At 48.2% G+C, this 15,000-nt stretch overlaps 2 protein-coding genes and 1 long non-coding RNA gene across 5 annotated transcripts in view; 2 read left to right on the forward strand and 1 right to left on the reverse strand.

The window, feature by feature from the left end:
• LOC124057879 overlaps positions 1-1,186 on the reverse strand; it is a 2,669-nt gene extending 1,483 nt beyond the window's left edge. The window contains exons 1-2 of the long non-coding RNA XR_006843173.1: positions 781-1,186; positions 265-412 (exon numbers count right to left, since the gene is read on the reverse strand). This is a non-coding gene — a long non-coding RNA (uncharacterized LOC124057879). The remainder of the gene's footprint in view (positions 1-264; positions 413-780) is intronic.
• LOC124057878 (PR domain zinc finger protein 12-like) overlaps positions 1-3,385 on the forward strand; it is a 6,406-nt gene extending 3,021 nt beyond the window's left edge. The window contains exons 4-6 of the mRNA XM_046386509.1: positions 190-345; positions 983-1,097; positions 1,281-3,385. Of these exons, the coding sequence (XP_046242465.1) occupies positions 190-345; positions 983-1,097; positions 1,281-1,756 (747 nt within the window). The 3' untranslated portion in view covers positions 1,757-3,385. The remainder of the gene's footprint in view (positions 1-189; positions 346-982; positions 1,098-1,280) is intronic.
• Positions 3,386-4,079: 694 nt separating this feature from the next.
• The window catches only part of c5 (complement component 5), a 16,389-nt gene continuing 5,468 nt past the window's right edge, over positions 4,080-15,000 (forward strand). For all 3 annotated transcript variants that reach the window (XR_006843174.1, XM_046386510.1, XM_046386511.1), the window contains exons 1-27: positions 4,080-4,229; positions 5,252-5,447; positions 5,549-5,702; positions 6,548-6,618; positions 6,724-6,821; positions 6,913-6,995; positions 7,112-7,202; positions 7,293-7,401; positions 8,069-8,201; positions 8,335-8,450; positions 8,610-8,798; positions 8,956-9,159; positions 9,239-9,451; positions 9,563-9,712; positions 9,828-9,954; positions 10,063-10,128; positions 10,778-10,969; positions 11,217-11,301; positions 11,574-11,656; positions 12,461-12,600; positions 12,759-12,992; positions 13,215-13,275; positions 13,361-13,450; positions 13,889-14,101; positions 14,192-14,267; positions 14,618-14,777; positions 14,860-14,964. Coding sequence is in view for 2 of the 3 variants with exons in the window: in XM_046386510.1 (XP_046242466.1) it covers positions 4,162-4,229; positions 5,252-5,447; positions 5,549-5,702; positions 6,548-6,618; positions 6,724-6,821; positions 6,913-6,995; positions 7,112-7,202; positions 7,293-7,401; positions 8,069-8,201; positions 8,335-8,450; positions 8,610-8,798; positions 8,956-9,159; positions 9,239-9,451; positions 9,563-9,712; positions 9,828-9,954; positions 10,063-10,128; positions 10,778-10,969; positions 11,217-11,301; positions 11,574-11,656; positions 12,461-12,600; positions 12,759-12,992; positions 13,215-13,275; positions 13,361-13,450; positions 13,889-14,101; positions 14,192-14,267; positions 14,618-14,777; positions 14,860-14,964 (3,507 nt within the window). In the remaining variant the exon portion in view is untranslated. The remainder of the gene's footprint in view (positions 4,230-5,251; positions 5,448-5,548; positions 5,703-6,547; positions 6,619-6,723; positions 6,822-6,912; positions 6,996-7,111; positions 7,203-7,292; positions 7,402-8,068; positions 8,202-8,334; positions 8,451-8,609; positions 8,799-8,955; positions 9,160-9,238; positions 9,452-9,562; positions 9,713-9,827; positions 9,955-10,062; positions 10,129-10,777; positions 10,970-11,216; positions 11,302-11,573; positions 11,657-12,460; positions 12,601-12,758; positions 12,993-13,214; positions 13,276-13,360; positions 13,451-13,888; positions 14,102-14,191; positions 14,268-14,617; positions 14,778-14,859; positions 14,965-15,000) is intronic.

The following is a 15,000-nucleotide window of genomic DNA, read 5'->3' on the forward strand; positions in this document are numbered from 1 at the left end:
GTGAGCAAATGGCAGGCTGCCAGATTTACTAGCTCGCTAATGCAGCTAACTGTCTAACAAACTGTATCTAACTCACCTGCTCACTGCCTGCTAGCTGGCTAACGTGCTAGCTGGCTAATGTGCTAGCCAACAGATCAACCGACACAGTATAACTGGATATGCTTAACACCTGTCCGTCCTCCCCCTCAGGTGTTCAATGAGGACGGGACGGTCAGGTATTTCATCGATGCCAGTCAGGAGGATCAGAGGAGCTGGATGACGTACATTAAGTGCGCGAGGAACGAGCAAGAGCAGAACCTGGAGGTGGTTCAGATCGGCAGCAGCATCTTCTACAAGGCCGTGGAGGTCAGTGAACACATCGCGTCTGTCTGCTGAGTCAGCACACACGTTCCGACACCAACTCCTCTTCAGTCTGTCCGAAACCAGAACGCAGATCTGAAACATCCTGACTTATAAAACACATGAAGAAGCTCCAGAGAGACAAACGATTCAGGAAACGAGAGGAGCCGCAGTGCGGTGAAGATCCGCTGATTCGTTTCATACAATAATGGTAATAATGACAATGACAGCAGCCGGTCTAATATAATCCGTGTGTTGTAAAAGGCAGCAAATTGAAATCAAGGTCTAATTTAATTTAAAATCAAATCAGATGTGGAACTTTTAGACGATACAGTTCATCAAGTGAAGCAGACTGAACTATTTTAAAGCGCTTCCAGTCAGTAGAATTAAAAAGACAACTGAATTGAAAAGGGGGGACAGTGATTTGGACGCTGGACCCACCTCATGCCCGCGTCGCCCTCCGCGGCTCTCAGAGGAGCTCAGGTGTGTGTCGCCCTCTGCTGGCTGAAACATATTACTGGTTTCCTGAGGAACAAACGCGCTCCATTGATCCTCTTCCCGACACATTCAGAGGGACTGGTGTCCTCTGGCCTCCTCCAGTGATTTTTGTTTTTAAGGCTAACCTCCATGTGTTCCTCCTCAGACGATCCCTCCGGACCAGGAACTGCTGGTCTGGTATGGAAACTCCCACAACACCTTCCTGGGAATCCCTGGCATCCCCGGAGGAGACGAAGAACAGAACAAAAAGAACAAGAACGGTAAGATTATTGATCATAAATCTGTGACTGACTGGCTCTTCTGTCTGCTTTTAGCCTCCACGTGGAAAGAATCTCAGACTCAAACGTGTCGAGTTTGAATGTGTTCTTTCGTTTTCTCGTGACCAAGTGAATCCACTCAGAGAGCAGCATCATTCTGAGTTTTTCTCCTGCTCCTCCTCCCAGATGAGTTCCACACCTGTGAAGGCTCCTCCTCCTCCTCCTCCGCCTCCTCCACCTCCTCCGCCTCCGCCTCCTCCAGTCTGGGTCGAATGCGTTGTGTCATCTGCCACCGTGGATTCAACTCGCGCAGCAACCTGCGCTCACACATGCGCATCCACACGCTGGACAAACCGTTCGTCTGCCGCTTCTGCAACCGCCGCTTCAGCCAGTCCTCCACCCTGAGGAACCACGTCCGGCTGCACACCGGCGAGCGCCCGTACAAGTGCCACGTGTGCCAGTCGGCGTACTCGCAGCTGGCCGGCCTGCGGGCGCACCAGAAGAGCGCCAGACACCGACCCACCGGAGACGCTGGGGCCGCGGGGGCAGGCGTGGTGGTGCACGCGGCTCACTCCCCTCCTCCCCCTCCTCACCCACCACAGCTGACCACCATGCCTCACCCAGCATCGCTGGTCCACCACATACCCACCATGGTCCTGTGAGGGGGCGGGGTCATTCAGACAGACAGACAGACAGACAGACAGACAGACAGACAGGCGTCTTGTAACTTAGAAATAAGCTCAAATGTTTGAACACACTAAGACAGGAAGCTGCTCCCACACAGGTGCGAATTCTTTCAGCAAATCAAATAGCTTTGCTGCTGAGCGCATTTCCAATCAGCCAATCAGAGCTTTGAAGATGAGACCTCAAGAGTCAAAACCCCAAATCACTTAACTCGTGACTCCACACAATAATGCAAGAGTGAATTTCAGCCAAACTCTTTGAACCAGCAAATGGTTTTCAGCACACTGAGATTCAGGTGTTTCCCCATCACTGGCACCACATGCAGCGCACTGCTGGACTTAGGTTTGCTGCTGGCTAATAATTTACTAAATAAACTACACACTTAAACAACTATACAGCTGCTACCTGAAGTTACTTTACAAACAACAAACTGAACACAGGACGTTTGTACATTATATGCATGTGCGCACACACACACACACACACACACACACTTACCAGAGGACAGTCAGGTAAGCACAGACTCAAGCTGTGGTTAAAGTCAGCAGGGATTTGCTGACTTTGCTGACTGTTTCATGAACAGATGCATGATGGGACAGCCTGTTACTCCAGCTTATCATGTCAGTTTAAATCATGTACCTGTGAGATGTCGTGCTTTGGTTTGCATGCAATGGTTCTCTGTTAAAGATTGTAATGTGTGTGTTCAACACTGGGAGGCGCTACAGTCTGAGCACTGAGGCTTCTTCAGAGGAATCCACTGAGTTTCTGTAAAATGGTGCTGTTGGTCACTTTACAGGAAATCAGTCCCATGCTAACAGCTCCTTATGTGGAGTATTACTGAGCACTGATGTTTAAGTTCACGTTAGCATGATGCTGTAGGCCTTTACAACTTGCTAGTCGTAGCAAAGTCCGTGATAATAAGTTAGCATGGGACAAAGCAACAAAGTCACAAAAGATATTTTTAATCCTGTTTGCATGTGATCAAAACAAAGAAAAAGAAAACTTTTTTAGGGACTTTGAGTGCTTTGCTCCACCTTAGCCTGATGCTAACATGTTAGCCGGAGTGATTTCATCTCTCTTCTGCTGTACTGACTGGTCAGTAAATCTGCTAAAAGCTCAGCAGATTCCTTTAAAGAAGCTCATCACTTATTGAAAAAGACAGAGCCTGAAATCTAAAATATTTTATTATCATTATTATGTTTGTTGGTTTTAAGATGCATGCTGAGACCCAATTTAGGTCTCAGGCAGGTTCAGTTGACACCTGTTAAAAAATATTAGAATCTAAATTTCTAATCTTTGTAAGTGTTTCTGCGTGATTTCTTTCCCATGATCTGATTTCTGTATTAATCTGTTGTTAAATTATCAAAAGACGAAGAATCGCTGACTCTCTTCAGCCGGCAGCTGCCAGTCGGCCGTCAAAGAAAAGAATGTGAATTATAAACATGAGATCTGCTTTATGGCCAGAATATAATTCAGCTGTCACTTTATCTCTGTAGATGTATATGTACAAGGTCATATATGACACATGTATCAGTATATGAAGTATGCTATGTTGACTTCTATAAAGAACATTGTATTTGAGCCTATAAACTCCTAATAAAGTATTACTTCACCTTTAACTGCCTCAGCTCGGCAGTGGAAGCTACACTTACTGCACTGCATGTATTCAAGTACTTTGAGGTGCTTTTATTCATTTTAAAATGAACATTTTAAAATCATACAGAGGCTACCCTCTGCTGACCCCCCCCCATAGTAATGATCTAACTGACGGCCATTTTGCCCACATACTGACTTTTGCTTTTATACTTTAACACAGCTTTGATATTAGCATCAAATACACGTCGTGTTGTGTACAGTTTGCTCTGCTGCCCCCCCCAAAGGCCAAAAACTCAGTGAATGCAGTTTTAAGTGTTTTTAAGAAGATGAACACTTTACATTTTAACGCCTCCACAATTTTCCCTCTGGCGCCATCATCAGGATGTCTGTGATGAGCTCTGCAGCCTGTGAGGGACGCTGGCAGGACCTGCAGAGGGACAGACAGACAGTTTGGCCTGCAGTGTCCTGACAGACAAACGTCGCGTTAAACTTCTGCTGCAGAAAGAAGAGAAAACAGACATTTGATGAGTGGCTGATGAACTGATAAGAGAAGCCTCAGAGTCAACACTGTTGGGTAAGATCAGAAAACACAGGCTGAGTAAACTCACCTTTGGGACACACACACACACACACACACGCACACAGGAAGTTCCCCCTCTGTCCTGTTGTCTGAAGACTCACAGGCATTTGCCAATAGTTGAGTTGATCAATAACCAATAAAATCTGACTTTCTGTCACTGTCGGTAAATTTCCCCAGTTAGTTGTGTGTTTTCTCCTCACCGTCAGGATGAAGGTGTGTGTCCTCCTGATGTGTGTGTGTTGTCTCTGTTGGAAGACGAAGGCTGATTCCAGATCGTAAGTCGACTTTTTTCACCTATTGCTCATCATTAGCTGCTTGGCTGCCATGTCAGCCTGTACAGGTCGTGAATCGGTGGCAACCAGCGTCAAATTAACGGACATTAGTGTGCAGGGGCTGGGGGGGGCTGCTTCATTTCCACCCCTGACCACCACAGGGGTGCAGTCTGCTGCAGCTGATCTCTGGGTTTTATTCTGTAGCTTCAGCGCAGAAGCTTAGGAGTTAAACATTCATCCTACGTGTGTTTGTAGTGCAGAGCAGTGGTGTGCAAAGACCCTGTGATGGTCAGGGGTGGAAATGAAACAGCCCCCCCCCACCCCAATGCAGAACACACAGAGAAGACGCTCTGAGGTCCTCCTCTCACAGGAGGTAAAAGAAGGAATGTCCAGAGGAAACATCAAGCAGCATCTCTTCTCTAACAACTGAGACAATAGACCTTAACAGTCAGCGTCCTCTTTCTGAGCCACTTCAGGTTTCAGAAATTCATTTCCTGTTCATTCACGTCACTGACATGAATTCTGACATAAATACAACTATGAGATGAACTGTGAACAAACACACTTGATTTGGAGTAAAAGACACATTAGGAATTATGTTAAAAAGGGTTGTGTTATACTGAAGTTTGCGTTGTGGGTGTGTGTGGTACAGCACTTCATTCCTGAGCGCAGTCCATCGATGCGACTTGATGTTAGCTAACATTAGCTAACCAGTTAGCCTGCAGGTCACGTCTGTCCTTCTGGTCCTCGACTGCAGTCCAGTCCTGTCACTTCTCCTCACCTTTCCTCAGTCTTTACTTGTGGCCACTCAGTGGTAAACTTGACGTAAATGTAGTACTCTAGAGACTAAAGAGACTAAAACATGTTTTTCCTAAAACAAGCTTGATATCATTCAGAATTGTGGTTAAACAATAATGCTAAATGTCGTGTTTCAGCCTATGTTAGCATTAGCATGTGAACACATTAATAGCCTGTAAAGTCAAAGTGATGCCTGATTGGTTGACGCCATGTCTCCTCGCCCTCAGGTATCTGATTACTGCTCCTCTCTCACTGCGGCTGGATGCTGTTGAGACGGTGCTGCTGCAGTTGTTTGGTTTTACAGATGAGGTGACGGCCTACGTGTACTTGAAGACCTCCATGGCTCCGGATCATGTGGTTCTGGCCCAGGAAGTCGTGACGCTCAACAACCGGAACCACCACCAGGCCGCCGCCAAAGTCCGGGTCAGAGACGACGCACAGGACGACTCGGCCGCGATTTAACAAAACTCATCTCAGGCCGAGACTGTGATCATGACGTTTTGTCTTTTTGTGCGTCTCTCTAGCTGTTCCCAGGTCAGCTGGATAAGAGTGTGAATCACGTGATTCTCCACGTCCAATCGACAGAGTTCAACCAGCACCTGTCAGTCCCGGTCATCCGCTCCAACGGTTTCCTGTTCATCCAGACCGACAAACCGCTGTACACCCCACATCAGAGTGGTGAGAGTGAACACGACAGGTCCACGGTGTCCCACAATCCTTTGCACACCAGTCACACTTTACTGTTGTGTTCAGGTGTTCCTCATCAACTCAGACAAACTAATTATACTCACAACTTACAATCAGCCAGCAGCGCTCCTCGTATTTGACTTTTTAAAGAAAAAGCTTCAGAGCTGCAGCTGCTCCTCTGAGTCCTCTGTGATGTTGTCTGAAAGTCTTGAAGAATACGAGCCTTCAAAAAGCTTTGTGGTGCACATGAAATGAGCTGTTTTGGGTTGGCAAAGTGAATCCAAACACACGATTAGTTCTACTCTCTGTGAGGTCCAAAATACTAAGCAAAATCTTAATAAATACAACAAAAAATACATGTCATACACAGTGGGAGGTGTAAGTAAGCACATTTACTCAGGTGCTGTGCTTATGTACACGTTTGAGGTACTTTCCTGGGGTATTTCTAGTTTATGCCACCTTCTGCTTCTACTCCACTACATCTCAGGTGTGTTGTTCTTATCACCTCACTACATTTACTGCTCCTAACCCTGTGGTTGGGTATTGGTTTCGGTTAGTATTGAGGGGCTTTACTTCATTAAAAGTACTCATTCTACACTGTAAAAATGTTCCAAGTAAAAGTCCTGCATTGAATATGATACTAAAGCATGTGAGTGTAAATATAAAGTAAAAGTACCCGCTATGCAGTAAAGTGTCCCGTGTTGTCCTGTCCTGTTGGAGCTCATTTTGACTGCAGCTGATGATTCATCTGCTGATTATTTAAGACCAGTTTGAGCAAATGGACAAATGTTTGAACACCTCTGTGTGTGTGTGTGTGTGTGTGTGTGTGTGTCCAGTCAAAGTGCGGGCCTTTTCTCTAAACCAGGAGCTGAGACCAGCCAATCGCAGTGTTTTCCTGACCTTCAAAGTGAGTGTAACAACCTTCAGGGCCAGCAGAGGGCAGCACTGTGTTTAGCCTGTTAATCTCTCTCCAGTCAAAGTGATCTCAGATCAGTGATCTTGTCCCCAACAGGACCCGGACCACACAACAGTGGACATTGTAGAGATGATTGATGTCAACAATGGAATCCCGTCCATGCAGAACCCCTTCAAGATCCCCATTAAACCAAAGTAAGAACTTTGAGAGACAAACCGACTCCGGCTGAGACGTTTCACCTGAACACACTGACTCCAGGCTGTGTGTGATGTTGTGTGATTCCAGGTTGGGGATTTGGACCATTGAAGCCTCCTACTCTGATGATTACACCACAACAGCGAGAACAGACTTTGAAGTTAAAGAATACGGTAACTCCTCACAGAAACATCATCTGCTTCATCAGGTGTCCCCTCACCTGAACCGTTGGTGTCAGGCTGAGTGTAAATCAAGACTCCACTCAAACTGATTAACTGGTTTGTGTCAGTTCTTCCCAGCTTTTCCATCCTGGTGGAACCAGAAACAAACTTCATCAGCTACGGACAGTTCAAGCGCTTCCACTTCAAGGTCTCTGCCAGGTGAGTCACCAGGACGTCACGTTCAGACCTCCACCGATGAAGATTCGGTGAGCGCTGAGCTGTGAAATCCACCGAGTGCGTGTTTCTCAGGTATCTTCACGGCGCTCCGGTCGCCGACGGTGAGGTGTTCCTGCGCTACGGCTACGTCAGCGGGAAGAATCCTCCGGTCCTCATCCCCAGTTCTGTTACCAGAGACAGAGTAAGCAACACGAAGCCTGATGTGCGGCGAGAGTTTGATCGCACAGAACGACATCATCTTCATCAGACGACATATGACACAAATGACGAGCACAAAACGCAGCTCATCACAGTTCGGCTTTTCTCCCTGACGTGTAGGAAAAGTAGAAAGACGCAGAAACCATAGACACTCAACTCAAGTACCGCAGCACTGCACTTTAGTACAGTACTTGAGTACATGTTTCTGTCCACAGGAAGAATGATTCAGCAGTATTCTTTGCGTGTTTGTCCTCTAACTAAAAGTCTTTCGGGTCTTTAGCTGCCCTGAGTTTTACCTCACAGGTTCCAAACACGACCTCTTCTGCGAGGACTTTAAGCAGTATTATCACCTTCAGGGGAAGTCCGATACAGATTATACACTGACATTATGAGCTATGAGACACGACGCTGCGTTCTGTGAGCTCCTGACCTCAGCCTCACCTCGGGGACAAACCTGCCCAACCTGCTCAGCACATCAGGACTGTCCAAAGTTAGAGATGTCTCAGGGAAACATGCAGTCCAACGATCAGGCGTTCAGCTCTCAGAGAAACACGTGAACGTTTACCTGATGCTTCATTACTACTCCTGAAGAGCTTGCACACATGTAGTTTGACCTTTTGTTTGGTGTGAGCGTTTTCTGTGTCCTTCAGTTGTCCTCGACAGGTGAAGTGGGCGTGACATTGAACATGGAGAAGGTCCTGTCCCAACATGACGGACCAAAAGACCTCGACAGTCTGGTGGGGAAGTACCTATACATCGCTGTACTGCTGCAGGAGGACACAGGTACACACAGAAATGCTACACGCACTCTAAACCTGATCCAGGTCCTAAAGTTGAGATTTAAAGGTTTACTTAGTGAACACGTTTACATCAGTCCTACCTGCCTGCATCCTCAGCCCTCTGCTCCGTCTCTCAGGTGGTATGACTCAGGAGGCCGAGTTTGCTGCAGTGAAGTTTGTCAAATCACCTTACAGCCTGAGTCTGGTGTCCACGCCCCCCTTCATCAAACCTGGACTTCCTTATAACATCCAGGTGTGTGTCGGCTATGTCATGCTTCAAACTCCTTCAGTCTCAAAGCAAATCTGCTAACAAGCTGCTAACTGCTAACTGCCACCCAGCAGCTAACAGCTGGTGAGCTCAGCAGCATCACACTGAGTGAAGTCCCAAAGTGATTTCATGGTTCCTCTGCAGGTGGTGGTGAAGGATCATCTGGACAAACCGGTGAAGCGGCTTGAGGTTCGTCTGTTGGAGCGACAGCTGTTCAGACAGGGCAGGGAGACTGAGACACTGCCCTGTCCTGACAGCTCCATCAGCCAATCAGATGGCATCGCTGTCTTCATCTGCAACACGCCGAGTGAGGCAGTCAAGGCGGTGCTGAAGGTGAGGACGAAGAGGAGGGAGACAATCCCATGTGTTGTTTACATTGGAAAGCCAGGAGACGCGTGTTCTTATGTTTAGTTGTTGTGTATATGTTGTTGTTTACTCTTGCTGATGTTGTTGTACTTGTTTTTGTTTACTCATCATCTTCCTGATGCAGTTTGAGACGGTGGACCCCACCCTCCCAGCAGCCAGTCAGGCCAGTCTGAGTCTGACGGCGGTGGCCTATCACTCCCCAAACCAGCGTTACCTGTACATCGACCCCCCGCTGCCCGGCCGCGGCCTCGAGGTGGGACAATTCGCCAACATCAAGGTGTACTCGGCCACGCCCTCCTACGTGCCTGTCAGAGCCATCAGCTTCCTGGTGAGAAAATGCAGCTGATGATGCACATCGGGTTTATGCCTCGTTTCCGTGGTTACTGAAGAGATCACTCCGCCCCCAGGTGCTGTCCAAAGGGAAGGTGGTGGATTTCGGCAGCCAGAAGTTCATCTCGAGCGCCGATAACAGACAGACGCTGAGGTTTGAGGTGACGACAGCCATGGTCCCATCTGTGAGACTGCTGGTCTACTACATCCTGTTTGGAGAGGGGACGTCCGAGCTGGTGGCCGACTCCATCTGGCTGGACGTCAGTGACAAGTGTGTCAATGGACTCCAGGTACAACAAAACACAAGACACCATTCTACACTTTGTGAAAGTAAAGTAGAAACTGTACTGTGCTGAACGTGTGTATGTGTGTGTGCGTGTGTGTGCGTGTGTGTTTGTCAGACTGATCTGTCATATCGTAGTCGCGACTACAAACCGAAGGAAAGCCTCCGGCTGGACATCCGGACCAATCAGGACGGTCTGGTTGCTCTTTCTGCTGTGGACTCTGCCCTCTTCACACTACGGCCCAACTACAGAGATCCTGTTTCCATGGTAACGCAGAAAAACATCCTGTTTGTTTACTTTCTTTCTAAGCTACAAACAATATCACTGAAATGCATTTGAGGTGTCATGTAACAACAGTAACAGGATGTACGGTGGCCTGCAGGTTCTGCGTCACATCGAGCAAAGTGACCTGGGCTGTGGGGGAGGCGGCGGCAGAGACAGTGCAGACGTCTTCCGATTGGCTGGCCTCACCTTCTTCACCAACGCCAACGCCCAACCATCAACCAACAGTACATCAATCAAACAATCTGTCAGTTAATCAATCAGTCAATCAGCACAAACCGGGTGGTTTTACTGATGAAGTGTGTGTGTGTGTGTGTGCGTGTGTGTGTCTGCAGACGAAGCGTGCACGGCGGCAGTGCGTCCAAAGCGAGCTCTGACTGATGAGGACAAGACAAAGAAAGGTGAGACTCCACCTGTGGAGTGCAGTCAGTGTGACCTGAAGAATCCATTTCCTGTTTCCCTGCTGGTCCTGCTTACTCAGTTCTGTCCAGTGAATCTGAATGGAAACACGTTGTTTTATGCTGGTCCCAGTAGTGACAGGTTGTTTACTGGTGCGTTATGTGTTGTTTATAACTTTGAATCTTGGAATATAATACAACACACATGTTCCAAACATAATTAACCCAGAACTGATCAGTACCGAATCAGTGCCTGGTCAGTACCTGGTCAGTGCTGGTCAGTGCTCGGTCAGTGCCTGGTCAGTCCCCGGTCAGTGCTGGTTCGGTGCCACATCAGTACCTGGTCAGTGCCTGGTCAGTGCCACATCAGTACCTGGTCAGTGCCTGGTCAGTACCTGGTCAGTGCTGGTCAGTGCCACATCAGTACCTGGTCAGTGCCTGGTCAGTGCCACGTCAGTACCTGGTCAGTGCCTGGTCAGTGCCACGTCAGTACCTGGTCAGTGCCTGGTCAGTGCCACGTCAGTACCTGGTCAGTACCTGGTCAGTGCTGGTCAGTGCCACGTCAGTACCTGGTCAGTGCCTGGTCAGTACCTGGTCAGTGCTGGTCAGTGCCTGGTAACTGGACAGTGACAGTATGTCGCCGTCCTTGCAGCTCAGAGTTACGGTAACCTGAAGACGTGCTGTGAGGAGGGCATGAAGTACATCCCAAAGAGTGTGACCTGCCTTCAGTTTGCCAAGCAGAGGATCCGTAAACACGCTGGGTGCAGGCAGGCGTTCGCTGAATGCTGTGAGTTTGCCCAGCAGCACTTGGACCAGGACCAGAACCTCATCCTGGGACGCCACGGTCAGTCTGGACTCATCACATAACACTTCACACACTGACAGACACACAGTTTACAGTGAAAGGGTGATGGCATGATGTCATCAAGAAGCTTTTGTCTTTGTCCTGCTTTATGTCCACGTGTTACAGAGCAGAGCTGACGAAGTCCACCACAGACTGACAGACTCCAACTGTCTCCACTGCTAAGACATGCAGTCATCACATTAGTGTAACTCTGTGTGTGTGTGTGTGTGTTTGTGTGTTTGAGCAGAGTTGGGTGCGGACTTCGACCTGGTCCCGTCTCTGGTGCGAAGCTACTTTCCAGAGAGCTGGATGTGGGAGGTGCAGCGCGTCAGGTGACACAAATCAAACACACCCAACAGTTTCTGTTCGGACACAAAAATAAAAGCAGTGGTGGAAAGTAACTAAGTCATTTACTCAACTAGTGTGTTCAAAGCACTTGTGCTTTATTTAACTAATACAAAGTTTAATTCAGCTAAAAAAAATTCTAATGTGAAACTACGGTTTGAGTTTCATAGCTGAGTACAGAGGAGCTTAAACGAACTCTGCATAATAAAAGGTCTGGTACTTTGAGTATATTTATGAGGACTGAATACTTTGCGTTTAGTCCAGGCCTGAGGTCCGTCATCAGGAAGCTGCCAGACTCTCTCACCACCTGGCAGGTCAGAGCAGTCGGCATGTTCAAGAACGGTGAGTTTTCACGGTCTTTTCTCACTTTGTGTGTGGACTTTTATTGTGGCGGTGCACCAGTCAATCCCACAGCCACGCTTTAGCTTAGCCTACTAGCTAGCTGTGCTAAACACTTCAGAATCAGAATCAGAATCAGCTTTATTTGCCAAGTATGTGTGACCATACAAGGAATTTGACTCCGGATTTTTCTCTGTCCTGTGCACCATACAAAATACAAAATACCAATAATAATAATAAAAAGAAGAATAAAATATTTACAAGAGAAAAAAAATATATATATATATATACATGTAGTGCAAACAGTGGAATGAGGTAGTGCAAACAGTGTGATGGTTCACACAATGGCAGGTGGTTTACGGAGAAAACTACCGGAAAACTAACAAAAACTACAAAAAAGATAGTCCACAGGGTGGAGAGAAACTCCGAGGCGACCGTCCGCGGTGCCATCTTAGACAAAACATAACCAGTTTATCACCTCAACAGCGATGAGGTTGGGCTCTCTCTATTTCACAATTTAATTAAAGAGTTTGGTCTAGACCTGCTCTAATTGGAAAGTGTCATGAGATAACTTTTGTTGTGAATTGGCGCTATATAAATAAACTGAATTGAATTGAATTGAATTATTCTGTCAGCCAAAGATGAGCAGCTGAGCAGGGAGACTGTTTTTAACTGATTTTAAAACCGATCACATACCTGACCAGATGCTCCCAGGTGCAGCGACGGAGATGGAGCACTTCCTGGTTGCAGAAACACAGAAAGTCAGGACTGAACTGTTTGTGTCCTGGCTGTGTGTCCCCCCTCCAGGTATCTGTGTGGCGGAGCCGGTTCAGGTGTCGGTCCATCTGCCGCTCAGTGTGGACGTCCCGCTGCCTTATCAGGTGGTCAGAGGAGAACAGCTGGAGCTGAAAGGCTCCGTGTACAACCAGCAGGCCGACGGCATCATGGTACTGACCTCCGCTGATTACAACGCCCACGACTCTCTGCCGGTGTCAGACCCCACGGGGAGCTGCCGCCACAGCGTGCGGCGGTGACTGCGTTACCTTTGGTGAGGATGAAGTCTTTGAATGCTGCATGCTAAGACAGCCTTCTGTTTCCTCCTCAGTACTGCGTCACGCTGACTGTCGGCCCGGCACTCTGCCTCCTGCAGTCCCAGCCGGATGCTGGGGGGGGGGGGCTGCACTCCACCACCTGCAGTTGGAGCCCCCTGTCTGCAGGGGGAGTCGGAAAGGTGAGCTTCACCGTGCTGGGCCTGGAGCCTGGAGAACACACCCTGACCTTTACCCTGAAGACACGCGAAGGACGAAAAGACATCCTGGAGAAGAAGCTACGAGTGGTGGTACGGAAATCGATGGATGAATAAGTTCTATAGAGACTATAAAACACAAAAGTTTGGTGATTTGCGAGTCAAAAGACATCTGGACATTTTTATTACAACTGGATTACATTTGGTTGAAAATGCATTTTATTTATAGACATTCTTTCATACCTGTGTCAAAGTTGACAAGTCAAACCTGACGTGAAGACTTCAGACTTCACTTGTATGCTGGTTGTGTTTCAGCCTGAAGGAGTGAGGAAGGAGCAGCTCTCTGGAGGAAGACTGGACCCACAGGGACTCTACGGTACACTTACTGATGTGGATTCACAGGTTGAGTGTGAGGCTGCTCAGTGTTGGCTGAAGTCTGTCGTGTGTCTGTACTGTCGTAGGTTCAGAGAAGACAACAGTGGAGCTGAAGAACAGGCTGCCAGCCAACATCGTCCCCAACACAGCCGTGGACAGAATGCTGACTATCAACGGTAAGAAGACGCTGCTGGAAACAGGTGTGAAGGAACTGTGACATGTAAGAGAGAATGTGGAGTGAAAAGCAAAAGATCTGAAGCCAACAGCAGGTCGGTGGAACAGGAACAGCTGACAGTAAGACCCATCAGGTGATCATCAGGTATCTGAGAGGAAGGAGTCTGCACACTCAAAGGATTCAAGGTAGAAATATAAGATCTGAGCTCCCACACAGATGATGATGATATTTGGAGACAGGAACATGTAGTTGAAGCAACAGGGCTACCAGACATGTTCTTCAAACTCAGCATGCTAACTAGCTTCAGGTTAAACTGCATCAAACTGAGGCACAGCTAAGTGCAGACATCAACAGCAAAAGGGCTCTGAATAAGGAGGCTCTGTCTCCCCCTGTGGTCTGTCGGTGTAACTGCATGTGTGACGTGTGTTTGGTGCACCAGGTGAGGTTCTGGGTGACGTCCTGTCGGTGGTGCACAGCCCCGAAGGCCTGCAACAGCTTGTCAACCTGCCGCCCGGGTCAGCAGAGGCGGAGCTCGGTGGACTCCTCACCCTGGTCCAGGTGTATCATTACCTGGAGACGACGAGGCACTGGGACCTCCTGGGAGAGGACATCATGAAGAACGCGGCAAATCTGAGACAGAAGATCAAAGAGGGTCAGGAGACATTGAAGAGACACTAACAGTAACCTGAGGGGGTTAGCGTTTACTGAGTGTGTGTGTGTGTGTGTGTGTGTGTGTGTTTAGGTCTGGTTGGTATCAGTTCATTCAAAGGTGGAGACTCGAGCTACAGCATGTGGAGGAAGAGAGAATCCAGCACCTGGTCAGACCACACGCATACACACATGTACACACACACACTCTCTCTCTCTCACACACACACACACACACACACATTGATGTTCATGTTTCTGTGTTTCATTCATTTCATAAATCTCACTAAGTGTTGAACTGCAGCTCATGTTAAATTAAATAACTCATCCTGAAGTGTTAAGATTGTCATCTCTCATCTTCTGCTGAGTCATCTGTCCTCCTGGTGTCTGACTTGAGACCAGTGTGTCAGTGTGCTGTATTCACTGTCTGTGGTTGATGAGGGAAATGGTCTGAATGCTGTCTGCCTGCCTGTCTGCCTGCTTGTCTGTCTGTCTGTCTGTCTGTCTGTCTGTCTGTCAGGATGACGGCTCTCGTGGTGAAGACCCTGTCTCTGGCGGATCCAGTGGTGTCCGTGGACCATCAGTCTCTGTCGGACTCTGTGGCCTGGCTGATCCGAAGAGCTCAGCAGCAGGACGGATCCTTCAGGGACAAATCCTCCTTCAGACCCAACAAAGTCATGGTGAGCAGCACTTCCTGTCAGTGCTTCCTGTACCACGCTTTGGGGACAGTTTAATGTTTAGACTCTTTCTGATTGGCTGCAGGCTGCGGGGAAGGACGCGATCGAGCAATCGGTGTATCTGACGTCCTTCGTGTTGATCTCGTTGTACAGAGCGACGAGCATCAAAGATCCGATCCTGCAGCTCCGAGTGAGAACCTGCCTCCTCCTGCCATCTCCTCATCCT

Source organism: Scatophagus argus, chromosome 4 (assembly GCF_020382885.2).
Source record: "Scatophagus argus isolate fScaArg1 chromosome 4, fScaArg1.pri, whole genome shotgun sequence".
In the NCBI taxonomy this organism is placed as follows: domain Eukaryota; kingdom Metazoa; phylum Chordata; class Actinopteri; family Scatophagidae; genus Scatophagus; species Scatophagus argus.